We start from the raw sequence: 25,785 nt of genomic DNA, 5'->3' as shown, positions 1-25,785 counted from the left end.
ATGCCCGCCATAGCAGTGCCTCCTAGTCATTATACCGCCTAGTCTCCTGTTCTTTCCTACGCTCAGGCCTCAAACTCCAGGCTAAAGAAGGCCATGGCAGTTGGGCTCTATATGAGGGCATCCTTCGCCGCCCATCCAATCCGCAATATCACGTCACGCTTGAAACACGCATCTTCACCATGCTCTCCTACGCACCGCTTCGAGAACCCGAGATAGAGAAAGGAATAAGAAACTCAATAACCACGGTCACCACCTTCTGCTGCTCATTTCCTTGCCAGACCCAAAGACATAAAAACTCAATTTCTTTTTGCCCCTCATCTTCCAGAGTGGCATCCTACCCGGCCAGTCAGAGCTGGTTTCGATGAAGTGATGCCCCTTGATTGAAATAGAATCCCCCACGACTTTAAATATAGCATGTCCGCAAATCAAATTTTCAGTAACCCTAGACGAACTGTGCAAATGAAAGTGATAAGAAGTGAACAAGGAAAAAAAAGCGAAGAACAACCCAGTGAAAGCTCATGTGTCAAAAGAAAACGAAACCCAGAGTCAAAAGAAGTCAGGCTGAGATGACTCAAACCGAGATCTCCTACATGATCTGGTCCTGCGTCAAGCCAGCATGAGCGTCGGTTTCCATGCTGTCGCTTCCGGGCTGGTTCAGGTATTTGACGAAGCTCAGGTTGAGCGGTCGACCACCATACTGGTAGCCCTGGAACTTGGCGATTGCCGTCTCAGCAGTGTCGGCAGAGTCAAAACGAACCACGCCGGTGCCTCGAGATCTGCCGCTAGGCTCATACTGGATCTCGGCCTGTTCCACCTTGCCAATCGTCGTAAAGAGCTCAACTAGGTCGTCATTGCTAGTCGACCAAGGGAGCTATAGCACGTGTCAGAACCGGCCCAACAGATGGTGCTTTGGAGAGCGATCAGAACTTACATTTCGAACGTATATGATCTCGCCCTTTTCCGTGCCGGCGGTTGCGTTGTCGGTGAAGGGGTTGGGGAGTACGGTTGGCGGAGCGGCAGCACCGAAATCGCCACCACCCCCGGCACCTACACCAGGTCCTCCAGCGCCGCCGAAGCCCCCACGGCCACCGAAGCCTCCGCCGAAACCTCCACGACCACCGAAGCCGCCGCGACCTCCAAAGCCGCCGCCGAAACCACCGCGCATGCCGCCGCCGTATCCTCCACGGCCACCGAAGCCCATGCCGCCGCCACCGGCAAAGCGGTCCTCGCGAACTTCGAGCATGCGGCCTTGCCAGTCGTAGCCGTTGAACTGCTGGATAGCGCTCCGTGCATCGTCGGGGCTCTCAAAGACGACGATTCCTGAACCCTTAGGTCTGCCGTCGGGACCGACGTGCACATCAGCACGCATCACTCCGCCAATTCGGGCTGCACGAAAGCGTTAATGCCACGGTACACTTGATGATGCAACTATTCGATGAAGTAGCGGCCAACTTACCTGCTTGTCGGAAAAGGTCTTTCAAGTCCTGCCAGCCGACATTGTAGGGGAGCTAAAAGGGGGGTCAGTTAAGATACTCTTACGACACATCACGGACAGAGTGAACAGACGTTGGCAACGTAGATTTGGCGGCCGCCGCCGCCTCCACCACCGCCAGGGGGACCGCCAGCATATCCAGCGTTGAATCCTCCGCCGGGCATGCCACCACCACCACCACCACCACCGTATCCGCCGCGGGAGCTGGTTCCCGTAGCGCCGATGAAGCGAGGTTCAGCTTCGCGATCCTGATAATTGGAGCATTAGAAAACGAAACTGTCGGCGCCAGGCAACATGCGTTACCATCGGGATTCACCTACCTCTCGAACGTAGACAAGACGACCCATTAGGTTCTGGTTGCTGAGTTGAGCAACAGCCTGCTGAGCTTGCTCCCTTGTAGCATATTCCACAATTCTGTGACGACCAGCAGTTAGCAAACAATGAACAGACAGGTGCCGCAAGAGAATTCGAGAGAGAAACTTACCCGCATCCCTACAATTATTCCCAGGACAACGTCCCAACCCGTCAACCCAACCATCCATCAAAACCAGAGAGGGAAGAAAGCTACAAAAGAAAGCCAACCAAAACTACGCGATGAAGCCCACCTTCGACATTCCATTTGGAAGTAATAGTACATCGGCAAAGAGTACCTCTCCAGCTGTGATATGGGGTTATCCCTGGTCAGTTTTTGATCCTTTCACCATGCCCATATTCGAAGAGTCCTAATCTCACCCTGTCTCATAAAGTCCTTGAGATGATGCCACTTGACGTCGTATGAGAGATTGCCGACATAGACGCGGCGGTCCTGCTGGGACGTCTCTCGAATATTGCTCATCATCTGCTCTCGGGCTGCGGCCCGTTCTTCGTATGATCGATGGGATTGCTGTCCCGCGTAATTGCCAGTGGGACCACCGGCTGGTGCAGCTCCTGTTCCATCCATTGGGGAGCGATCGCGGCCCCTTCGATAGTCGTCCCGACTATTTGATCTGCTGCGAGGCGAATAAGACCGCCGACGAGACTGTCGGCCTGGACTCCTAGATCGTCGCCGAGGTGATCGAGACCTCTCACGCTGTGGGCCGATCAGTACAAGCGTTTTCAAGATAAGATAATTGTGAGTTGTGACGTTGATAGGGTTAGGCTAGGCCAGGTGAATGGGTTATCCGGAATGCAGTCGAGCCACGGGCTGCCCAAAGTGACACTCGGCCCGTTTTCATAGGTAGGTAGGTGTTATATATGGCTCCCCAACAAAGAAGACAGCGCATTCAATCCAAGCTGGGCATTTGCCACGGCTGGGCAATTGAGCAGACGAGCTTCACAATCCAACGACAGCTTCGTACCGCAAGCTTGACTCTTGCTGGCGACGCCTCTCCCCATGGGATAGGGCATAGGAGACAAGGTGGCCGCTGCGGGGTGGTGTCGTAGGATTTTGTTCAACAAGGCCAAGGCGCGAGGCCACAGGAAGTTGGTGGGTTCGCACCAGGGCGAGAAGTGATGAAATGCGTGTATGTAGGAGAAAGGGCAGGTCAGAGTAAATGATGTAAACTTACCGGTCGGTAGTTATCGCCGGAGTCAGCTAAAAGACAAAGGTTAGAAAACTGGCGCTGCAAGAGCCCTCCTCAAAGTAAAAGGAAATTGTGCCAAAAGAGATGGAGGAAAAGAACGGCCTGATTGAAATAATAGTCATGTACCCGGGTAGTGGTGGGGTGTAAAGTGATGAGAAGTATGCGGAGTAGCAAGGCGGGAGCACATGCAGGTAAGGGGGGTCAATGATAATGCAGTGGACGGAGAGAGGCGAGTCGAGAAGAAGAGACGTATCGGCCGGCAACGGGGGCGACAAATTACATCCAAAGTGGTATCACGTTGAATGAAGCAGAGGCGTCCTCTGGCTGCTCTTTTCGGAGAGTTTTCAGGTAGGGAAGGGGAAATAAAAGACAAAGGCAAAGCAAGGCAGAGCTGTTTTGGAAAGGAAAAAAAAGTTCAACCGGGCGTCAGTGACGGCACCGAGGCTGGCAGCACGCGTCTTGGCCAGAAAGCAAAAAGAGCGAGAGAGCTTTGGTGCGAGTCGAGCAGAGATCGAACCGGCAGATGGAGGCAGAGATATAGACAGAGCAGAGGGAGCCGAGAGAGAAAAGACGTACCCATGGCGGTTTATGCGATACAAAGGAGGAGAGAGGCTTTGTGCCTTGTGCCTTGAGCCTTGTCGCGCGTGGCAGCTGGTGCAGTCAAAGGCAAACCGGGTGTCTCAACAGATTGGAGGGCAGCTCGAGCCAGGTCGCGACAGACGGCAGAATTATGGGTGGCTTCTGGAGAGAGGGCAAGCCACAGCAGCAGTCAGCAACAGAATTGGAACGCGAGCGAGCGGGCTGCAGTGAGTGCAGTAACTCGTACAGTACCAGTAAGTCGCAATTGGGAGTGGGAGGGGGGTAGGACAGAGGCGCATGGTTATTGTTCAAGCCTGGTGGTGAGAAGGGGAAAAGAACGCGCGGACCGGGAGGGGACCAGGCGACGAATGAGCGTGCAGAGGCTGAGGGAGGACGGAGGGGGCCAAGATGCAGAGCTGTGACTACTACTACCTAAACCGGCGCAGCGAGAAGCAAGTACCTTGCAAGGCACGACGAGGCACCAGAGCTAGAGCAGGTTGATGAAAGTGGAAGCAGGGGGGAGTAGCTAGAGCTGCAGATCCTGCTATGGATCAATGGATTGCTTTTTTCCACGGGAAGCTCGTACGAGTGAGTACAGTGCTCTCCGTATCAGCACGGCTTGGGGACGAGCACAGTATCAAGAAACTAGCCAACAGCCAAGGTTCCAGCACCAGGCTACTACTAAAAACTAACCCACTACTTGGTAGGTGAACTGGTAGGTAATAGGTAGGTAGGAAAGATGTTGTGCTAGGGAGAGGAGGGAGAGAAAAAAAAAACTGAAAAAATGAAAAATGAAAATCAAGGACAAAAAAAATCCCAAAGCAACAACAACCCGGTCAAGGTGATGGTGATGGGTGACAGGGGGGTCGGCAGCATTGGCTCGTGGGCCGAGCTGGTGGGAGTGGGAGAGAGTGGGAGAGCCCGCCAGCAAAAATCATGCCAGGCCAGGCCAGCAGCGAGCTTTCACGCAGCATGTGGTAGCAACAAAAGCGAGTTGGATGCATGCACGTCGCTCATTGCGTCCAGCTTTGCAGCGGCCTTGCGTGGGAGGTGTGGCCACCAGGAGGACAGTACGTACGTCGATGTGGTTTTCTCCCAAGCTTTAGCGTGGATTGAACCCGGGGAAAAAAACGATGCCGGTCTGGGTCGGATAGTTGGCCGTGGGAGGAGAAAAAAAATATGTAGGTGACAGCGTATGGGCTCGGTTCCAGGGACCGCGCAGATGGATGGGCGAAAAGTGCTCAGGGAAGCTCCCACACCCGGCCCTATGAGGGGGACAAGGGTCGAAGGGGACAAAAGTAGAGTTTTCTCCTCCTTGGTCGTTTGCTCGGGAACGGACTCGTGTGGCCGGGGCAGCCGGGGGCGATCCCTATTGGAGGCTTTCGCGGGCTGGAGTGCAAAAAGTGGCGGGCCTTCGGAGTGTCGTCTGGTGCAAGTATGTACGAGGATGGAGCAGGGGAATCGGATTGGATGCAAAAGAGGAAGAGGACAGGAGGAGAGAGGAGAGAAGAAGGCCGGAAGGGGCAAGTTCTAGGCCGGCAGCACGTGTGGGCTTAGCAGCAAAAGGCACCAAAGCTTGAATCGATGGCACTGCTAGCAGCCTGTGCTAGAGCACTGATCGCTGAGGCGGCTCAATAAGGTGCAGGGCGGGAACAGCGGAGCAAGAGCACTAACAGGATGGCTAAGGTGCCCTACCCGAGAAGATCGGTGAGGGGGGGAGCACATCAATCAGTTCAGCGGCTAACTTAACCTGCTACTAGGCCTACTAGCAGGCCAGCTTAGAGCTTGCGCGTGCACAGCTGGACAAAGAGCACTGGAGATCAATTTCGAAAACAGAGTACCGTGCCTGACTAAGGCATTTTCAGGGTAGTGGATTAAATTCAATTCAGCCGGTGGTATTATGTACGACTGCCCGTTCATCGGCTCCAGATCCCACCTTGCCTGGGCCCCTTGCTCGTATCGGCACTGCCAGTAATACCTGTACCTGTCTGCGCCCGAGAACGACAGACCCAAGCACCGGTGGCAGCCCAAGCATCTGGCTGGGATCGGCCCGGCATTGTGTCTGGTACAATGGAGCCCATGGGATGGGATGTGCTCGTGCTGTGCCTGTAGGCCCTGTGCTCTAATATGCTGGCGTGTTTTGCGGCAAACATGCCCCCGGCCATATCGCCTGCCACTAGCCATTGATTGGCCAACTGCCTTTCGCCTGTTCACTCCGAAACCTGGCAGCTCTGGTTTGTTGAGTTGTTCTCCCGGATGCATGATGCAATCACAGACGGGGGAGATGTTTCCGAAGGCTGGGCCCTGGGTCCTGGGCAAACCCAATGAGGGCCGCGAGATGACTAACCCACCCGGTGAGGATGCGATGCGATGTGATTGATGCGATGCCTCATAAGCTACAGTTTGTGTAACATGCTATGAATAGACCTATGGCCAGAAACCTGTGCATCGTACAGCACATAGATAATGCGCAATCGCAAGCCCAGACGGCCAATTGGCTCGCGCACAGTAACAAGTATTCATATCTATTACGTCCAAGATACCGCAAAGACGACACACTGGCTATTCTCATATGGCTATGGCTCTCCCGTAAACTGGCCCCCAAAAAAAGCAAAGCACCGTGCATCTAGCCTCCCACGCCGGGGATCCACTCTTTGCTTTCACTCGAGTTGAAAGTTTGCAGAGCCCCTCGTACAACCAGTCAATAAGAATCACGCAGCAATCGCCTGGTCGCATAGAATAGGCATAAGCCAAAAAGCACAGAGAGCCAGCTCATTCCTCCTCGAATTCGCCAAAATGGCCTCCCCTTGCATCTCTCGCGCCGCACGATGCCTGGCCTCGACCGCCCGCGGCCCAATCGCTCGCCGGACTGCGACTGCGCCAGCCTCGTCTCCTTCGTCACTCTGCCGGCAGCAGCAGCACTACCACTCGTACGACCACCCGTCGACGCCGCCGTTCGGGCCCGTCGACAGGGAAATCCTGGCCGCCGCCTACAAGCACGTCCCTGAGCACGGCTTCTCGCTGCGCGCTATTGGCCTCGGGGCTCGCGATGCTGGTTACCCTGATATCAGCTCCGGCATCCTGCCCGACGGCCAGTTCAGCCTGATACACTACCACTTGGTCGCCCAGCGCGAGAGACTGGCCGACAGGAGCCGCGAGCTGCTCGAGGATGACTCGTTGACCACCGTGGGCGACAAGGTGGCTGCCTTGACGTGGGAGCGGCTGGTGGGCAACAGGGACATCATACACAGATGGCAGGAGGTGAGTTGTTCGTGTTCGTGTCTGCTTCGTGAGACACACACACCCATTGGCGCGTTTCGCTGACCCGAGTGTGCGCTATTGTTGCAGGCCCTGGCCATCATGGCGCAGCCTAGCTATCTGCCCAAGTCGCTGGCTGAGCTGGCTGCCTTGTCTGACGACATCTGGTTCCTGGCCGGCGACAAGGCCGTCGATCCGTCCTGGTACACCAAGCGGGCGGCCCTCTCCATGGTATACAGCTCTAGTGAGCTCTTCATGACCAACGACAGATCACCGTCCTTTCTCGAGACAAGACAGTTCTTGCATCGAAGGCTGGGCGAGGTCCAGTCCGTGGGGGGCACCGTGGGAGCCGTAGGCCAATGGGTTGGCTTCACGCTCAATGCAGGCGTCAATGTCTTGAGAAGCAAGGGCGTCCCTATCTGACGTTCTAGACACAATCCGCATTAAGCCACATCCTCATCCCTGTCTAATTTCAAGTCATAAGAATCATGTACAATAGTATCAGCATCTCAAGGCTCCCCAACTCCCGACGAGTTTGCTCGCCACCGTTTCATGTATATACACATTCGCCTATTGTTTTTACCGCCCACGAATGAAGCAGCGTCCCAGAAGTATTACACAAACTCTCCATTACACCTTGCCCACGAAATATACTCACAGCCCGGTCATAAGTGGCAGGCTCTGACTCTAGATTAGGGTTCGCTGGCGGGGATCGGTCAAGCTGTAAGATAGAGTAGAGAGTTAGCCATATAAATCGAAATTCGCCAGAAAGATTTGAATGCCAATGAAACTAACCGAATAATCTTGACATCTTTATCCAGCCTAGCTCGGCCCTCAATAGCATTCGGAGTGATCAAGATGTATTGCCGTGATACTGATCGTCGAGCAGCATCCACCTGTAGCGTAATACCATTCCATTAGCAGCTCACTCTCAAGTCACATTCTCTTTGTCCATAAATCCGTAGTATAATGACTTACCAGCATGTTCGTGCTGATTGCACGGTTCACATTATCCATGAAGACGTCAAACTCATCCAGACATCGTATTGGGGATCCAATGGCTTCCCACACGGAGAGAAGCATGCATATTGAAGAGAATGACTTTTCGCCTCCCGATAACGTCTTGGTGTTGCGGCCAGACGAGCTCTTTCGTGTCTTGTCGGGCTCAATCTGGAGGTTTACCTTCCTGTTCCGGTGGTCAATGTCAATCTTGCCTCTGAACCCACGCTCGCTCAATAGATAACTGAACTGGATTCGTATCCGAGCGCTGATTTGTCTCTGAAACATTCTCCATAGGTGAAGTCGGTGTTCGATGGCTTGCTTCAAGCTCGCAATGGTGTCATCCACGTCTCTCGTCTTCTTCATCACATCCTCGTATCGCGTTCTGGCCTCGACAGCTCGGTCGTAAATCTGTTGGTCTGTGGCTCCTTGTCGAGCCTCTCGCTGTGCTAGCTGCTCGCAAACCTTTGCATACTTGATCTCGAGACTTGCATATGTTTCGTCTTCAGGAATATGAACGCGATCCGGAGATACTTGCTCGGCTTGTTGGAGGAAGTCGGCTACCTCAGCAATCTTCTGGTCGCGCTTGGCCTCTGCCCGCCGCCTCTCGTTGATCTCGATATCCCGCCTCTCAAAGGCGGCATTCTTTTGAGCGACTGCAATCTTCCTAAACGACTCATGTTTCTTGACTTTGTCTTCTGCCTTGGCCACGCGGCTTTGGTGATCCTTGCGAATGTCCTTTTCAGCATCGAGACGTGCCTTGGCCTCTTCCGCCTTCTTGCTCAGCTCTCGCTTTTCCAGTTTCAGGTTGCCGTACTGCAGACCAAGCTGCTCCTCTTCGGTTTGTTTCGCTTCTCGCTCCTCCCGCAACGCCACAAGACGCCCGTCAACGCCCTCGAACGCATCCAGATCCAGTGATATCCGCTGAATATCCGCCTGGATTCGGCGTATATCACTTTCCAAATCCTTGAGTTTGTTTTGATGCGCTTTGAGGTCGGCCTCGCAGCCCTCCAATCGCTGACGCGCTTGCCGCTCCTCGATCATCAGATCTTTCACCTCCAAACCTAGTTGCCTGAGGTTCTCCTTTTGCACAAGAAGCCGCTGAGCAGAATCCGATTGCATTCGAGGAGCCAAGTTAGTTGGTGTAACAGGACTTGTGCCTATGGTTCCGAAACGGTTTGTGATTCTCAGTCCATGGCCACGTTTCCCTCTGCCGTCGTGGAAGCAGATACACGCCACCACGTTTCGAGGAGGACCGTTGTTATCGATCATGACTCGCTCCGCCTCAAGACGGTCCTTGACTAGGATGACTTTTTCGATCTGGTTATTGATAACAAGCTGCGACCGAACGAGCTCATTGTCGAATGCCAGCACTCTGAGAATGGTGTCGAATTCGGGATCTGGCTCTTGGGCGCTGGTATCAATTGTGCCTCCATACGCGATATAGATTGGCGGCTGTTTCCTTAGGCCCATGCGTTGAATCAGATTTGACAGCTTTGTTTGGTCTCTTTTGCTCTGCACGACAAATGCATTCAGATTCTCACCAAAAGTTTTTTCGAGGATGCCAGACCACTCAGGCTTTCGGAGGGTAACATGCGTGCCAAGGGGACCCAGCGGCTTGCTTTCGAAATAGGTTTCCCTTTCAATGGCCTTGGCCAGTCTTATGAGGTCTGCATCATATCCATCAAGGGCTGAGCCGCTGCTCTGCTCGAGATCTTTGACCCCCCTTTGCGCCATTACTACCTCCTTTTTCTTTTGTTGCAGCAATTCACCAGCTCTCTTTGCCGCTTCTTTGGCTGCGTTTATTTTTTCGGAATACATTGGCGCCCTGGCCCTGGCCTCACTGATTTCTTCATTTATTCTCTTCTCCTGCGCTTGTGCCTCGGAGAGCTCCTGGTCTTTCTGTGCGCGTCCAGAGCCCGATGCGCCGTCTAAGCGTTTTTCTTCCTCTTTAATCTTGCTCTCACAGGATTGTATGTCTGTCCGGAGGGTCTTCAACCGCATGTGGGCATCTCGCTCTTCGCGCTGCAGTTCTGTTTGCTTCCTCTTGGCGTCATTCCACGCAGCCTCTGCCTCCAACATTGTCTCTTCAAACGTGTTTTCTTCATTGCCGAGAGCTTCTCGGGCCTCTTGAACCCGAGCCAGCTTCTCTTCCTCTTTGGCAAGTGCTTCTGTCGCCTTTTCGCAGTCCGCCTCCCAGGAAATGAGCTCTTCGTCGCGCCTGTTCAAGTCGGCGTTGCGCTGTTCTAATTCTCTTTCCCGCTCGACAACCTGTGACCAGACAAGCTGGTTTCGATAGTGCCTTGCCTTTTCGCGAAGGCCCTGGTTCTTCTGGGCTATCTCGGCAAGTCGTTGGGCATCGTCCATTTCCTTTTTGACATGGCCTATCTTCTCGTTGAGATCCTCGCGGAGAATGAGCGTCTTGTCCAATGTGTCTTGAGACATTTTATAGTCATTGTCCAGTTGCTCAAGTTGGACACCAGAAACGAAATACTTGTATTTTTGCGCTGGGGTTGCGGCATTGAGGAACTGTCGCGCATTATCTTGGGAGAGGACTGTCAGGGGGTTCCCTATCTGCAAGGCATACCACTCCGAGATTTCATCAACTTCCTGCTTTTTGGTTGAGACGACCTTGCCCTGGTCCGTCTTGATCTTGAAACCACTGCTGCCAGATTTGGAAAAATGGCGTTCGACGGTGATGGATGGTCCGTAGATGTCGGGTTGGTATGCATCGGTTCCAGCGTTCTTGATTTTGACAACAAGACTTCCTTGCTCGCGTCCCTCCTTGACAAAGGACTTTAAGCTACCACCTCTGTTGGTATCACTAGCCTTGCCACCGAGGCATAGTGTAAGAGCCGTCAAGACAGCGCTCTTGCCACTGCCGTTTTCTCCCACGATGAAGTTGATCAAGGGACCAAGTTCCACATGCAGTCGTTCGTGGCACATGAAGTTGTAGCAGGTGATGCTTTCAATGATGCCACTCTCGGCGACCATGTTGTTGTCAAAGGTCTGTGTCGTAGTGCGGCGCATCAGCTTCTGCGTAGCTTGCTGGTCGTCCCAATCCGTATGCTGAAGGTGTCGGAAGCCATTGTCTCTCATAAGTTCGTATTGTGTCTGGGGGGGAGACGCTGGAGCGTCGTCATCGTCATCTCCATCGTCGTTTTCGCTCTCGGAACTAGATGAACCATCATCTCGTCTTGTCTCTGCTGCTCTACTGCTCGAGCCCTCTGCTCTGTCATCAGCGGATAACCGGACTCGTTTTCTCTACCACCCGCGGTTAGCCAGCTGATGATTGCCCGGCATGTTGACATACATACCGGTTGCATGCCATTGGCCATGGATGCACGAGCTTCGGTGATATCTGTGATTTCATCCTGTTGGCCTGAGGCTCTTCGTGATCGCTTGAGAGGCGCCATGGTCGATGGTGGTTTGCCGGTTGGCACCAGTCACACAGATCGGGAAGTGGAGGATAAGGCTAGAAGGATGCGACCGACGCTCGATGTTTGAAGAGTATTGATTACATTAACGCATTAGCAGAGCCCCATCTCACTGTCGCATGCATCCTGCAGACTCCTCTGGCCGATAAGCGATGCGATGAGGCTTGTCCAAGTCCATTAATTTGTTCTTGCGCGTTGACCGCGTTGAGCGCGCCGTGGGGTAAATCAGCTAGGCAGCTAACAGCGGGCATGACTAATGCGCCACTGGTACAGGCATGTACATGGCTGTGAATCCATGATGAGCATCAAGTATGTTATCTTGGAGAACATGACTTGTATTTTCAAATATATATATATATATATATATCATTTACCATTGTGGCATTCCAATTATAAATTAAGATGCGGCTTTGCTTGAGGAGAAATCCAAGTGTGCATGGCTATAATTGCCAAACTAAAGTTGATGTTATGCCGTAGCCAGCATTGAAGGAATTTTGATAGGCGTGTGTATAAGAGCCTGCCAGCGTGGGGCCTAAATCAAGACGACACTCCATCTCAAACTTACATCTCTTCCAGCTACACTCAACACTTGATGTATTATTAATATTGATCTTTTCGCCATCCAGATGTCTACAAATCATTACAAGTGCATCTTCTCACGATAAAGCATGTCCAACGACGGCAATGTCGGCGAGACGGAAACTGCCGTAGAGCAGCTCTCTGAAAACACTGTCGAGTACATGCTCTTTGTCGTAGAGAACCAGCAATCCGAAGCTCGAAAAGCACGTACTCGCCTTGAAACTATTCGGAAAGCAGCAGTTGAGCTCGTTCAGTCACTCACAAAAGACTATATCTGGCAGCGTGAGGGGCTTGAGATTTCGTTGAAGAGCGAGCATGGTGAGTTCTCCCCAGAGCGCAATCTCTTTAATGCTTGCTCTAACTGCCCATCTCTAGGACTGCTATTTCTGCATGGCACCACTGACTATGGAGATGCCATTGAGGATGAATGGCTTATTGTCTACATTCTCTGTGAACTGACCAAAGCCCACCCCGATCTCTGGCTTCGAGTGGGAGACTCTGATGGAGAATTCCTCCTGGTCGAAGCGGCCAACGTCCTTCCTAGGTGGCTGAGCCCAGAGATTGATCGTTACCGTGTTTGGATACATCTTGGAAAGATCTTTCTTATACCTCTCAGCCTCAAGGGTAGAGACGAGTCCGAACAATTGTCCCTCCTCCAGGCTGTCACGTTTCTACGATCAAATACCGATGCTCTGGTTCACCTCCCTGCCATCGATTCTGAAGCATTTCACAGATTGAAAAAGTATCCAGATCAAATCTCCAACTCTATCCATCATGCTCTTGTCACGATTCCCAGGGCAGTAGCCTACATTTTACATGCCCTTCCAAAGATCATTGCCCCTGCCGTTGAGCACTTCTATTTGAGAGATGCCAACTCGCTGAAGCCCATTCTATCTTCATCAGCCTCTTTGCATTTTCCACCAGAAGATCTCGTCACAGTCAGTGTACGATTCAGCAAAACCCTCTTTGCCCAACTCAAATCCCAAAGATTCGACACACCACCAAGGTGGGAGGCTCTGCTCCGGAAAAATACAAACGTGGAGCAGCTTTCAAAAGAAGACCAGAAAAAATTTGAACATTTAGAGACTGGCATGAAACTTACATGTGGATTCGAGATGCTTGCAGTCAATGCAGAGAGTAGCAAGAGCAGAGTCGTCCGTGAGATGGCCATCATGTTGGAGGATCTACAAGAGGATGGAAGTTCATGTTTGCCATCCAATGACGACATAAAGCTTTGGGAGAACGCCGGTCGGGACGACGATGATTCCTGGCTTGACATTAATTATGAAGACTTTGAGCGCGAGCTGGAAGGGAAGCAAGCTCATGCTTCTTCTTCAAAGGCGGCATCTGGCTTCGGCGAGGCTCAGACACAAGAGAACCTGAGAAAGATAGTCTCTCGCTTCGAGGCTTTCCTCAACGATGACGATGCGGGTCTGGATGGTGCTGAGCTCGATAGGATGGACGTCGACGATGATGACGAGGAAGATGAAGAGGATCAAGACGAGGAGGTGAGATTCGATGAAGAGGCATTCTCCAACATGATGAAAGAAATGATGGGAATCGCTACAGCAAACCCTAAAGAAGGAGGAAAGGTTCTCAAGGTTGAGGCCGCTGAGGACCGCACCGACAGCGATGCAGAAGAAGATAGAGACATACAAGAGCTCGCCTCTCGTATGGAGGCCGAGCTCAAAGAGTACGGCACCCTCCAGCTCGATCCACCAACTACCGAGCGCGCGATAAAGTCAAAGGAGAGCGTGGAGAAGGTGAAGGAGAAGAATAGGAGCAAGCAAAAGCAGAAACAGCCGCAAGGAAAAGGTGACCACGCGACTGATTCTACCGACGACGAGGACGGCGAGGTCGACATCGACTACAACCTGGCTAAGAACCTTCTCGAGAGCTTCAAGAGCCAGGGAGGCATGGCTGGGCCTGCGGGAAATCTCATGGGGCTCATGGGGTTTCAGCTGCCCCGTGATGAAGACAGTGGGAGCGAAGGCGCAGATGATGGGCGATAACCCAGGTGATGTGGTGCAAGTTGTGCCATTGGATCTTGTTGATATACTCTGTTTTTGATGTCAACACCAGGATTATCAAGGCTTGGGAGCCCGTTTTTCTATGTACAATATGAGAGTGATGACCGTTATCTAGCAATGGTATAATAAAGAGCCATATCAAGAATCGCCTCAGATCCCGGTTGGTCCATCAGAATGCAAATGCTCATCTACTTTTCCTGTATCAATCTCCAGTGAACTAGACACACTGAACCCTCATGCAACTGTTCACTCCTCCGAGGCAGGCTTCGCAGCCTTGCCGCTCTTCTGCTCCCCCGCCATGCCATAGAGCACATTGATGTTATACCGCTTCAGCTCTTCCCATTCCTTGCCATCAACCACAGAGACGCCGCAAAACAACTAGCACCATAGTTGGTTAGTTATTCACACATGTTTTACTCTCTGGGAAACTGGACAAACCTGAAATATCTCGACGAGGATAACCTTGTCCGGGTTCTTGAGGTTGACCTTGTGCTCAGGCTTGACCATGCCGGCAATCATTTTGATAACGGCCTGTGATTCCAAGATGGAGTGGTTTCTCATGGTAGGTCGTATAGCGTACTGTTTGGACATCAATCCCGGTCAGTCAAGTCTCATTAGAAAAAAAGAAAAGAAAGTCTCTTCTCACTCGGGCACAACTTACTGTAAAAGGAGCTCCCGTCTCAGCATTTTGGGTCACCGTCTCTGGCACCGTCTCTTCAGCTGCCTCCTTCACCTCCTCGGTCGACTTCTTTTCCTCATCCTCATCCTCTTCCTTCCCCTTCTCCTCCTCATTCAAACTGAAAAACGACGCCAGAACCTTCCTCGCCACCCTCTGCACCCCCTTCTCGGACGCCTTCTCCGTATCCACCACAGGCGTCAGCCGATTAATATACTTGCACTTGCGATCCTTCGCGCTCTCGCACCCCCTCGCGTCCCTACAAATCTCGAGCACAAGCTGACAAGGATCCACCGGCCTCATCGTCTTCATGAAGAAAACGCACTCTATCGCCACGGACACCGGCGAGAAGACGCCTCTCGGCTGGGGCTGCTTGGGCGCCTTCATGGCCTCGAGCTCCTTCTGGATAGACGCCTCGATGTCTTCGTCCTCGTCTCCTGATTTCGGCTCTGATTCATCAACCGGCGGCTTGATGCCGTACAGCTTCTCGCCGTACTCGTCACACAAGGCTTTAAACTCTCGGACTGCCTTGCCCTTCATGCCCCTCGCATAGGTAACCCAGATACCCTCATCGCCCACCTCGAGCGTCTTGCCCATTTCCGCCCAAGAAGCGTGCTTTGCCTTTTGAGCCGGCGTTTTCCATCTCCCCGCCGCGCCCTCCTATGGCAAGAATCCCAATGTCAGCATCTCCAGAGTCATAAACACGAGGCAAGAGTTTTCCTTTGAAAGTGTAATACAAGGTATTCACCATCATACCTTTCTCTTCTTCAGTGCAGAGCCATCAGGGCCACCAGGGCCCTGTTTTCTTTTTGATGCGGAATCTGCCATCTCAATTGATCGATTTGTTCCGAATATGGATGGGTTAAATGATGACCTGAAGCTCTTTTATGAAAGTTTGATGAGCCTTGCAGCGCTGGGCACAGCTTATTTGAGGCTCGCGATTAGATACGGTGAGTGGGTACTCGGTACATCTATCTTGGCTGCAATTGTTAGAAAAGCTGGGTACTTATGACAACTCTCAGCATTTTTTACGAAAGCACGTGATTGAATATCTGGTGCGTAGAACACCCACAGTCACCGAGACAAATTACCATGAGATCTTGAGATTCTACATCAGGTAAAGAATTTGTTTTATACTAGAAAAAGAAGCTCAAATTCATTTCTTTCCCAAGATTATGCAGTAAAGTAAAGGTAATCCAAGAGGCAGATTTTACAGCTATAGATTGAGCTCTTGATAACTCTGGCGCATGCAATATGGTCTTATACACAAGTCATGTCACGATATTGAAACCGATGATTTAAAAGGGATATCAACTTAAAATTCATATTTATAAAACATCCTGTTAAACCATGTAGCGTTTTTTTTATCATTTTGAAAACCTTCCATCCAATCCTGCTTCATTAACGATCAGTGCCTGCCTTGATTCGCTTTGTCAGGTCTATTATTCTAATAAGGTGCCGATAAAATCTCATGTCGGTTCAGTTTACTCCAATTTGGCGTTGTTCTTGGCGCTGGCTTCCGCAGTCATGATCAAAGCTCGCGGGGCGTCTTCCTTGGGCATGTACAACTCGACAAACTGAAGGCATTCTGCCGCGTTGAATGTGGGATCCGTGAGAAGCTTCTCCAATTCCTGCTTGGTCTTGACGGCAAACTTCTTGGCTGTCTTGGATCCGCCAAAGACGTCAACCAGGGCCTTGAAATCCCAGTTAGAGATGTCGTTGTACTCGGCCTCCATACCGTGGATGAAGCGCTCAATGGTAAAGCCATCGTTGCAGATGACAAAGCTAAGAAATACATGTCAGCGACTGTCTGGTAGAGCTAGGCGTGCCCGAGATTATGGTTGTGACTTACATGATGGGCTTTAATTTGAGACGAATCATTGTGCTCAGTTCTTGAGCTGTGAGTTGGAACGAGCCGTCGCCGACAAAGAGGATAGTTCTGCGGCCGCTGTTGTCATCGGCTGCTGCAAGGGCAGCTCCTTGGCAGGCACCGACGGACCAACCAATACTTCCCCAGAGGACCTGGCTGAGCGCGGTAACGCCAGACGGGAACTTGGTATCCCAGATACCAAAGTTGGCCGTGCCAGTCTCGGTAATGACAATGTCGTTCTTCTGAAGGAATTGACCAACACGCGGCCAGAGGTAGGCTTGAGTGATGGCGGGTGAGTCATCTACAGTCCTGGGAATTTCATTCTGGACAACTGGCGATGGCTGAACATTGAGCTCAGAGGCGCTGATCTGCTTAATAACCTTTTGCAGCACTCCCCTCATCGAAACACCTGGATATGTTGAATACTTGACAACACAGTGGTCACTGTGAAGATCGATCGTGTTCAGTTGAGAGGTGCGGTAGGAGAAGCCAGCAGTGTTGAAGTCACTCTGATGAAGAGGTTAGTAGATGAGAAATGCAAATATAGGTTGAAGCAGATATACACACCTTGAGGGCACCAATTGTCAGGATAAGATCTGAGGACTCGACAATCTCCTGGGCTTGAGGGGGTGAAGAACCGGCACCGGCATAGACACCACCATAAGTTGGGTGCTCTTCGTTGACGGCACCCTTACCCATGGGGGTGACAAAGACAGGGAGGTTGGTCTTTTCGATAAGATTGTGGACCTCCTCAAGGACACGGTGGCGGATGGCACAAGCATCAACAAGAATGACGGGGTTCTTTGCAGCTCGGAGGTACTTGAGAACGACGTCGACGACGTAGTCTTCGCTCTCGGGCTCATTGTCGGGCTCTGACAGATCAATTGGCGTGTCGAGTCTGGCACCCTCAACCTTGGCCTGAACCATATCGGTAGGGAGCATGATGTAGATAGGTCGAGAGCGGATGTAGCAAACTCGGAGAGCGTGGTCGATCTGAGTAGCGATTTCGGCCGGGTTGGTGAGCTTGGCAACTTCACAGGAGATTTGGGCACTCATGTTGGCGAAGACGTTGAAGTCGCCGTTTCCGAGAGTATGGTGAAGGAGCATGCCATTTCGCTGCGAGATGGTGGAAGGACAGCCGACAATGTGGACGACGGGGATGTGCTCGGAGAAGGCACCAGCAACGCCGTTGATAGCGGAGAGCTCTCCAACACCAAAGGTGGTGATGAGGGCACCCATCGGCTTGACACGAGCATATCCATCGGCAGCATAAGCTACAAGGTAGGAGTCAATTAGTTAGAGAGTGTCACAATTGATGAGATATAGATGGCATTCATCTTCAGGACTCACCAGCGTTAAGCTCGTTAACACTGCCAACCCACTTGAGACCGCATGAGGGCAAGTAGTCGAGAGCAATGAGGTTGTAGTCACCGGGAAGACCGTGGACGGAGCGGATGCCGATTTGGTGAAGTCGTCGGAAGAGATACTCGGCAACGTCGATGGGCTGCTCGAGGTTCTGCACCCGAATGTTGATGTTTGCACCCATGTTGGAGGAGGTCTCTCAGGAGTTGTATTTGTTTTTGGTTTGTTGGTGTTAATGGAAATTGATGTTGTTTTTGTAGTAGTGACCAGCACTCTTTATTTAGGAGCGAATTGAGAGTGTTGCTCGTAAGTAGGAATGGATTGATGGTATGTGATGTGATGTGATGGATGTTTGTAGAAGAAGAGGCTAAAAGAGGATGAGATATATATTAATATTAATTGGCAATTGTTGGCAACTCCCAATCTAATACAGCTCAACAACACTTGCCGTCCATCGCAAACGAATCATCGATGTTCTACACCCACATGCGGCACCGGCGATGGGAAGGAGCCCCGCCAATGCAGGCTGCTCGTGCCATCGGCAAGCATGAGCTCACTTTGGACGCGCCTCTGTCATGATAGTGATGTAATGCCGACTCTCGAACCATTTACGCCTTGGCCCACTCCCTGCGCTAATGCACCCGGAGAGACTTGAAGAAGTGCTATCAGACGCTAAGCCCGGCCTGTTGATTGCCAGAGATAGCCTTTGAGCCCTGTAGAGCCCTGTAATTCCCAAAATATACTCCGTCGGCCAGGCCATGTTTCAGCGGACAATTACCATCCATGGACGTCCAAGACCTCCGATCTAGATTCCATCGGACAACTGCTCGGCACCACGCCCGGTCAATTACCAGCCCGCCGCCCCGTTTTTTGCCTTGGGCTCCAGCCGCAATCACGGTATCGACCGGGCCCAGGAACCAGTTAAGCCAGTCCATGCATACGAAGTCGCAGGTTGACGAGTTCTGATTGCGAAATTTGATAGTGGAATTGATAAGTCGATAGGTTGAGGTGCGAGTATGAGCAAAGATTTTCTCCTTCTCCTCTCGTGGCATGCTCGCAGGCTCTCGCCACCATGCGCACACAAGTCATGATACCTCGTACCATGGCCCGGCCTGACATCTCTCAACTGTCTATTGCCCCTATTCCCAACTCCCAACGCTTCCCAAAAACGCCGTCCATCTATGGCTGTCAATGCATCAGCCCCCTAGTAATCATACAATTTTTTATTCTTTCCCCCTTTTTCCAAAAAAAAAATTCCCTCCTCCTTCATATCGTACACATTCTTCCATTCCATTGACGAGAAGATGGCAATCAGTCGCATCGGCCATCCTTCCAACCCGTCCTCCAGCGCTCATCCCATTTCGAACAGTCAAACTCAGGCTTCCCCAGCTTCTTGTTGACGTCGTTGTGAGCCCGGCATAGCCACTGTGAAAACTCGTCGCGGCTGTTCACCTGCGGCTTCTGCCGAGCCAAGTAGCCCTGGAAGTCCTCAGCGCATACCCAGCACGGGTACAGCTTGGAGAAGAGCCCGACAAAGCCCAGCAAATCCGACTTCTGCGTCTGCGAGGGCGTTTCTGGGTACTGTGCCGCGATGGAATGGAGGAGCGTCCAGGTGCTCCGGCCAAGGGTCTCGACGTCGGGCGGGCAGTCGGCCGGAGGGCCCGAGGCAACGGCTGTTGTACTCGTAGATACTGCTCTGCTGCCGGTGGCGGCGTCTTTTTTTGTCTGTGCGGCCCAGGAAGCAAATGATGTGCAGCTTCGACATCTTTTGATAGACAGGGCACTGTTACCATACTTGATCCAATATCCAATGCCAAAAAGGCACAAGCGTAGACACAAGTGCATATACGAGGAAGAGGCAGATACTTACGGTTTGCCATCCTTGCCCAGCACCACTCCCTTGGGGAACTTCTTGGGCTGTTGGTCGGCAGCAACAGACTCAGAAGGACCCGAGAGCCCAGGAACAGACGCAACTGCGTCTCGAAACGATGCTTCCTCGGCCATCTTTTTTTCTTCTTCTTTTCTTTTATCGGTAGGAGAACGTCCCAGTAGTGCTCGTAAACCAACACTCACGCTCACTCACTCGCCCCAATCGTGTTCTAAGTGGCAGCCAAAATATCAACAAAGATGAAATGATGGAGAAGAAAAGATATATAAAGATGGAATAGTCTCAACATCGGTTCATACAGTATCTTGCACGTTAATTTGTCAGCCCTTGGGAACCGCCTCTAACCCGTCAGTCCGGCCACTTTTTTTTCTTATCGATAAAGCTGCGGGTAGCCCCTCCGCCCCTCCAAGCCATCGTCATCCACTAGTATTGTAAGTTCATAGGACGACGACGGACTAGCTCGTCAGATGTCAGCAACATCACAGCTCAACATCGTGACTGTATAATCTGTCGCTCAATCGTAGCTTCAATTACATTTCCCCCTATTTAGAGCATTGCCATTAATCTCAATTCCATGCACCAAATACTCTTCAGCAACCTCCACCCTATTCTAGTCTAGCTTCCACCATGTCATCCTCCAATTCCGCGCCTCAAGACCAGCCGATCCCGGTCCTCCTCCTCAAGACAAAATCCAGCCCATCCGACGCATACGAAGACCTCTTCTCATCTCCTTCTCACACTCCCCTCTTCGAACCAACCTTTGTACCCGTCCTACAACACAAATTCGAAGAAAAGGGAGTAGACAGACTCCGAAACTTGCTCCGCGAGAAGCGCATCGGGAGCAATCCCGACTGCGAATTCGGCGGGCTAATATTCACTTCACAGAGGGCAGTCGAGGCATTTGCGCATGTAGTCCGAGAAGACGAAGCATCAAAAGGTTCGTACCTTCGCATCTATTCAACGATACCGTAACCCCTAAGCTAACGTAGCTCGTCACAGATGATCCCGCCTGGCCTCACTTACAGCACATCCCCATCTACTCCGTCGGCCCAGCCACCACCCGCGCCCTCTCCGCCGTCTCCCAACATCCTCCCCTCCAAATCTTCGGCAGCCACACCGGCAACGGCGACGCCCTCGCCCAATTCATCCTCGACCACTACGCCGAGTGGCACCGCAAAGACCATCCCCGACAACTGCCCCCCTTGCTCTTCCTCGTAGGCGAGCAGCGCAGGGATATCATCCCCCGAACCCTGATGGACCCATCTCTCCCCGAAGACCGCAGGATCCCCGTCGTCGAGGAAGTCGTCTACGGCACGGGTGAGATGCCGTCATTCCCGGACGACTTCGCAGCGATATTGAGCAAGACGCAGCACAGGCCCTCGCGCTGGGTGGTCGTCTTCTCGCCGACGGGCTGTGATAGCATGCTCCGCGGTCTTGGGGTGCTGGATCCCTCAACGGGCCAGTTTTCTGGACGGCGGGACGATGGGACGTTTGTCGCTACGATTGGACCCACGACGAGAACTCATCTTGTCAAGAATTTTGGTTTTGAGCCTGATGTTTGCGCTGAAACACCGACGCCAGAGGGAATCCTAGATGGGATTGTGGTTTTTCAAAAGAAGAGATTAGAGAGGACGTCATAGTAGCAATGAGGACGGATAGAGAGACCAAGCAAGAGGAGGAATTTAGAACCGGTAGAGCTAATGCTGGCCATTGGCGTTTTGGAAAGCCACTGTAACACACTGTAAGAATAGATACAAAGTCAAACAAAGGCGGAATAAAGATAGAGGAGGGAGACGGCGCTCAGTCAATTGGCTTTCTGGGGTATCATAGTATAAAGCGTCTGTCTGTCTGTCTGTCTGCTTGTCTAGGCATCAAATTTTCTCAAGGGAGTGTCTTCTTCCACTGCTTCCTTTCTTCCTCTTCCTTCTCTTCACTTTGTTTCTTCTTATTATCATTCCCCATCTCACCCATAATTCTCGACAAGTCTTCCTGCACCTCTTATATAGTAGAATTATGCATTGCATGATCTGCATCATGCTCGACAGACCTCATGTCGGTGATATCTGTCTCCATTAGGCAATCAAATAGGACGGAGTGAAGAATGAGGTTCCGGCAGACGATCTACCAAGGTAGACCACTCATCCCACAGTAACAGGCAAATTAAGGTAGGTAGTTCAAGCAAAGGCATACAACCTCATCACGCTCCAATCACCCACAGCTCAACGCCAATAACGCTAAACTTGGGCCCCGCGTCGCTCAGCGGCTCATTGCCAAACGTCTCGCACGTCGCGCTGTGTCCCACGTCGAGCGAGTCGTCCAGCCACAGGCCATAATGGCCGCCGCCCGACCCCACGCTCAGGAAGCCCGTCTCGCAGTTAATATAGAAGTCATTGAGGCCGCTGTAGGGAAACGCCTTGAAGCGGATCCCGGGCGTCGAGGCGCCGGACCGTGACGGGGGAGCGAGCGTCGTGCTGCGTGTCAGATGGGTCGTGTCCGCGGACGGCGGCGGCGGGAGAGACGTCAGCGTCGAGGCTCGCCACAGGAAGCACTCGCCGTTGCCAAAGTAGGACGGGGCGGGATGAGGATACTCGGAGAGGTAGGCACCAAACGTCTGCGTCAAGTCAGTAAAACCATCTCTCTATATATCCCGAATCCAGCTTGATTCAAGCTTCCACAAGACAAACGAAAAACAAAACAAAACAAAACAAAACTTACCCCGCCCTCTTGATCCTTGACAACCAGCACAAAGCCCACCCTCATGCCCTCATACTGCCGACACCGCTGATACAGCGTCGCCAGGCTGGTGCCGTTCTGCTCCAGGCTATACACCAGGCGCCAGTCCTCCGTAATGCGCAGCCGCTCCGGCACCATGGTGCGAATCTCCTCGGCCACCACATTCGTCAGCAGCCTCGAGCCCGCCGGCGTGTTCTCCTTGTATCCGTGCAGCACGACCGGGTCCAGCGGCGGCGGCCGGAAGGGGCTCAGCGTGCGCAGCGTCGGCGTGTAGACGTCGTTGATGCCATCCTTGAGATGATGGTGGTGGCTGTGGCTGTGATGACTCTCGGCGTCTTCGTCAAACTCGCTGCCCACGCGGGTGTCCTCCGTCGAGAAGCGCCGCATCAGGCCCGTCCACATTGCTGCCAGCTTTCTTCCTTTTTTTTTTGCCTTTGGCCTCTGGCGTGGGAAAAAGCCCCCTTGTGGTAAGCAGCCCTAGAGCTGATGGTATAAGCCGGAAGGTCAAGAAGTATGTTGATCTTTCCGCTGCCCAGAAGTATGTATCAGGCCCAGGTCAGGTATAGTAATACCAGGTTGGTAATGCTGGCAGAATTGTTCAATTGCGGTATGGCGGTAAGCAGCCGCGAGCAGTTACGATGTATCCAAAGACGAGACCCGCCAGCCGAGCGATAGAAGCCGGACGGCCATGGAATTAGGGCAAAGGGGAAGCCGATAGGAATGCCGAAGAAGAAAAGAAGGGGAGAGAAACCAGAGCGTGATCAGAATCCGAGGTGCAAAAGCTGCGTGTACCTGCGCAAGGTAAGACACCAAGTTATTAATGCCTGCGTGGCCTACAGAGGTGGGCTCCTATGTCACAGGCAGCTTTTTAGCTGTTGGACAGGGCCAAGCTTGCTGCTGTTTTGCCTCTGCCTGGTGGGGTTGGCCTGGATCGAATCATGCTGTCATTGGCCTGGCCCGAGACCAACAGGCCACTGCAGAAAACAGAAAACAGCCGTCCCATGTCGATCGCGACACTCGCCCCGCACCTCGGCCGGGACCAGCCTTTTGATGCTAAATATATATGCTCGTGCCGTAGTATAAATAGTTCTAAGAACATTCCAATGTGCTATCTTGTAAAGCTAATCTACCTATAAACTTCAGTGGCTTTGCATACATAGTAGGTAATAAAACACTTCATATACATCATCAACCATGTTCGTGTATTCGTCGAGATGCGCAGGCTATTGAACGACTCCCCGAAAAAAAACGACCAAAACTTGAGCATAAAAAAAAAAAGAAGCTGCCATCCGAGGCCAGTGTATTTATTCGTTTCATATCTCGTCTCGTTCCTCTTTGCTTTGCTATCCGCTCGTCTTGGCCCGGCCAAGTCTGATATCCTTTCTTTGCAATCTCGTCTCATCTCATTGCTCTATCTCCTCCGCAAATACCTCCGCTTTTGTTCACCTTTGTTTATCAATTGCAACAATCTTCTCCAACAAACGTGCTTCATCGAGCTCTGAAAATCATGGTCAAACTTTTACCGCATAATCTCTTGGTAAATCAGTTGCTTCAGCTGCTCCTTGCTCAGGGTATCTTTGTGCTTGTCGAAATCGAAAAACTCCTCTGGGATCGGAGGCGCGGTAGGCTCATCCTCAGGGTCGTGATATGGCTCAAGGTAGGGGTGCTTGAGGGCATCCTCCACCGTGATTCGCTTGACGGGGTTGAACGCCAGCAGCTTCTCCAAGAGGTCCAGGGCCAAGTCAGAAGTCTTGGGGAAGAGGGTGCGGAAAGGCACCTTCTTCTTGAAGGGCAGCGAGCGGATGTATTCTCTTGCTCGTCGAGACTTGATGCCGTAGTAATCCTCCATCGTCGGTGTGCCAAGCACATCCAGGATCAGGGTCAGCTGGTGGTGGTCTGAAAAGGCCCTTGTGTCAGCATTTATTTGCGTAAAGAGCTTGGCATAAGTGCCAACTTACAGTCCTTTCCGGGGAACAGAGGCTTGCCGCTGAGCATCTCAGCCAAAATACAGCCAACAGACCAAACGTCAATAGCCTTGGTGTACTCCTTAAAGGTCAACATGATCTCGGGGGCACGATACCATCGCGTGGCAACGTATTCGGTCATGAATCCAGAGTTGTCCTCCTGGGAAGCAGCGGATCGAGCCAGACCGAAATCGCAGACCTTGAGATCACAGTTGGCATTTAGCAAGAGATTGGATGGCTTGAGATCTCGGTGCAAAACGTTTGCCGAGTGCATGGCCTTGAGCGCTCGCAGCGTCTGGTAGATAAAGTACTGGCAGTGGTCGTCGGAGAGGTCCTGGGTTCGAATGACTCTGTGCATATCCGTCTCCATGAGTTCCTGAACAAAAGTTTTATGGTAAGCAAGTGCGCCGACAAAGGGCAGGGTAAGCTTGCGAAGCTCCGGGGAGACATACTTGGATAAGGTAGACCTCGTTGAAGCTATCATAGCTTCGAGGCTTCTGGATATCAAGGATGGAGATGATGTTTTCGTGGTTGAAGTAGCGCAGCAGCTTCATCTCTCGCAGTGTTCTCAGACAGAACATGGAGTGGTCGAAGGGGGTGATCTTCTTGATGGCCACCTTTTGCCCGGACGGCTTATGAATGGCAGAGCTACCCCAATGCTGTTAGAATCTGGGCGTGTGAAGCTACATCCATCCAGACCGCAAGTCCGGATTAGCAGGAACTTACCAAACGACTCCGTAGGCTCCCTCGCCAACGACATCCTGGATGTCATACTGCTCGCTGACGTTGAAGGAGATTTTGCGTGATGCCGACGCATTGTTGGGGGGGTTCGACCGAGACATGATGGTCGGATTTGCGCTTTGCGCGACTTGAAGCTGAGGTAGTTGGGTGTGGGCGGGTGATGGTAACGGCTAAAGGTTGGTGTCCGAGCTCGAGAGCGGAAACACAACGCAGCACCAAGCGGGAAAGGGTGAACAAAAGCCTCTCCGTATGCGTTGGAGATTCTCGTCGGTGCCCGCAGGCTAATATGCGGATAAGCCAACTAAATGGAAACTCCACTCAGCGAACTAGACAGACAGAGTCAGTTTGAGGCTCTTGTCGTGGCAGATGAGGGGGGGATCGCGGCTATACGAACAGAAAGTGGGAAAAGGAACGGGCGCGTAGATGCAGAGGAGCTGCTAACGCTTATCTTGGGAGCTGAAGAAAGAGGAGTTGAAGAGACGGAAAGGAAATGCGCTCAGTCTCGAAATAAGGATAATGTATGAAATAAGAATACGAGTAGACGACAAAGACAAGACAAAGACGGACGGGCTTCTGGCAAATGATATGGAAGTCTCGGTGTGTTGACGAGAAGCA

At 52.1% G+C, this 25,785-nt stretch overlaps 10 protein-coding genes across 10 annotated transcripts; 3 read left to right on the top strand and 7 right to left on the bottom strand.

The window, feature by feature from the left end:
- Positions 1 to 586: 586 nt before the first annotated feature.
- On the bottom strand, positions 587 to 2,432 carry V8C40DRAFT_270951 (RNA-binding family protein; the record flags this gene model as incomplete). Its single annotated transcript, XM_083220236.1, has 8 exons — positions 587 to 871; positions 932 to 1,386; positions 1,457 to 1,508; positions 1,567 to 1,740; positions 1,813 to 1,906; positions 1,977 to 1,984; positions 2,098 to 2,150; positions 2,225 to 2,432. The coding sequence occupies 8 exons, from the start codon at positions 2,430 to 2,432 to the stop codon at positions 587 to 589; spliced, it is 1,329 nt and encodes a 442-aa protein (XP_083067814.1).
- Positions 2,433 to 6,067: 3,635 nt separating this feature from the next.
- On the top strand, positions 6,068 to 7,687 carry V8C40DRAFT_258035 (ubiquinone biosynthesis protein COQ9). The gene is made up of 2 exons (XM_083218630.1): positions 6,068 to 6,894; positions 6,982 to 7,687. Exons 1-2 carry the CDS (start codon positions 6,430 to 6,432, stop codon positions 7,312 to 7,314), a joined length of 798 nt encoding a protein of 265 aa, XP_083067813.1. The 5' UTR covers positions 6,068 to 6,429; the 3' UTR covers positions 7,315 to 7,687.
- V8C40DRAFT_258033 (DNA repair protein SMC6) lies at positions 7,279 to 11,579 on the bottom strand. The gene is made up of 4 exons (XM_083218629.1): positions 11,208 to 11,579; positions 7,870 to 11,154; positions 7,687 to 7,787; positions 7,279 to 7,612 (listed from the first exon to the last, which is right to left on the bottom strand). Exons 1-4 carry the CDS (start codon positions 11,304 to 11,306, stop codon positions 7,579 to 7,581), a joined length of 3,519 nt encoding a protein of 1,172 aa, XP_083067812.1. The 5' UTR covers positions 11,307 to 11,579; the 3' UTR covers positions 7,279 to 7,578.
- Positions 11,580 to 11,883: 304 nt separating this feature from the next.
- Positions 11,884 to 14,128, top strand: V8C40DRAFT_127997 (SGT1 protein-domain-containing protein). Its single transcript, XM_083211025.1, has 2 exons — positions 11,884 to 12,224; positions 12,282 to 14,128. Exons 1-2 carry the CDS (start codon positions 11,996 to 11,998, stop codon positions 13,916 to 13,918), a joined length of 1,866 nt encoding a protein of 621 aa, XP_083067811.1. The 5' UTR covers positions 11,884 to 11,995; the 3' UTR covers positions 13,919 to 14,128.
- Positions 13,953 to 15,545, bottom strand: V8C40DRAFT_258031 (putative tRNA acetyltransferase). The gene is made up of 4 exons (XM_083218628.1): positions 15,369 to 15,545; positions 14,598 to 15,272; positions 14,375 to 14,515; positions 13,953 to 14,314 (listed from the first exon to the last, which is right to left on the bottom strand). Exons 1-4 carry the CDS (start codon positions 15,438 to 15,440, stop codon positions 14,183 to 14,185), a joined length of 1,020 nt encoding a protein of 339 aa, XP_083067810.1. The 5' UTR covers positions 15,441 to 15,545; the 3' UTR covers positions 13,953 to 14,182.
- A 364-nt stretch (positions 15,546 to 15,909) lies between these two features.
- V8C40DRAFT_258027 (thiamine diphosphate-binding protein) lies at positions 15,910 to 18,288 on the bottom strand. The gene is made up of 4 exons (XM_083218627.1): positions 17,833 to 18,288; positions 17,050 to 17,756; positions 16,465 to 16,991; positions 15,910 to 16,397 (listed from the first exon to the last, which is right to left on the bottom strand). Exons 1-4 carry the CDS (start codon positions 18,026 to 18,028, stop codon positions 16,097 to 16,099), a joined length of 1,731 nt encoding a protein of 576 aa, XP_083067809.1. The 5' UTR covers positions 18,029 to 18,288; the 3' UTR covers positions 15,910 to 16,096.
- Positions 18,289 to 18,604: 316 nt separating this feature from the next.
- V8C40DRAFT_258022 (flavin-linked sulfhydryl oxidase) lies at positions 18,605 to 20,043 on the bottom strand. The gene has a single exon (XM_083218626.1). It carries the CDS (start codon positions 19,687 to 19,689, stop codon positions 19,156 to 19,158), a length of 534 nt encoding a protein of 177 aa, XP_083067808.1. The 5' UTR covers positions 19,690 to 20,043; the 3' UTR covers positions 18,605 to 19,155.
- An 8-nt stretch (positions 20,044 to 20,051) lies between these two features.
- V8C40DRAFT_258021 (uroporphyrinogen-III synthase HEM4) lies at positions 20,052 to 21,701 on the top strand. Its single transcript, XM_083218625.1, has 2 exons — positions 20,052 to 20,669; positions 20,732 to 21,701. The coding sequence occupies exons 1-2, from the start codon at positions 20,360 to 20,362 to the stop codon at positions 21,370 to 21,372; spliced, it is 951 nt and encodes a 316-aa protein (XP_083067807.1). The 5' UTR covers positions 20,052 to 20,359; the 3' UTR covers positions 21,373 to 21,701.
- Positions 21,651 to 23,026, bottom strand: V8C40DRAFT_127914 (oxidative stress response protein Oxr1). The gene is made up of 2 exons (XM_083211024.1): positions 22,448 to 23,026; positions 21,651 to 22,343 (listed from the first exon to the last, which is right to left on the bottom strand). The coding sequence occupies exons 1-2, from the start codon at positions 22,865 to 22,867 to the stop codon at positions 21,930 to 21,932; spliced, it is 834 nt and encodes a 277-aa protein (XP_083067806.1). The 5' UTR covers positions 22,868 to 23,026; the 3' UTR covers positions 21,651 to 21,929.
- Positions 23,027 to 23,518: 492 nt separating this feature from the next.
- V8C40DRAFT_258018 (mitogen activated protein kinase) lies at positions 23,519 to 25,178 on the bottom strand. The gene is made up of 3 exons (XM_083218624.1): positions 24,882 to 25,178; positions 24,424 to 24,805; positions 23,519 to 24,361 (listed from the first exon to the last, which is right to left on the bottom strand). The coding sequence occupies exons 1-3, from the start codon at positions 25,008 to 25,010 to the stop codon at positions 23,985 to 23,987; spliced, it is 888 nt and encodes a 295-aa protein (XP_083067805.1). The 5' UTR covers positions 25,011 to 25,178; the 3' UTR covers positions 23,519 to 23,984.
- Between the last annotated feature and the right edge of the window lie 607 nt (positions 25,179 to 25,785).

This window comes from Trichoderma camerunense, assembly GCF_050948025.1.
Source record: "Trichoderma camerunense strain CBS 138272 chromosome Unknown V8C40scaffold_26, whole genome shotgun sequence".
Taxonomy (NCBI): domain Eukaryota; kingdom Fungi; phylum Ascomycota; class Sordariomycetes; order Hypocreales; family Hypocreaceae; genus Trichoderma; species Trichoderma camerunense.
This window is presented reverse-complemented; position numbering and strand designations above follow the sequence as displayed.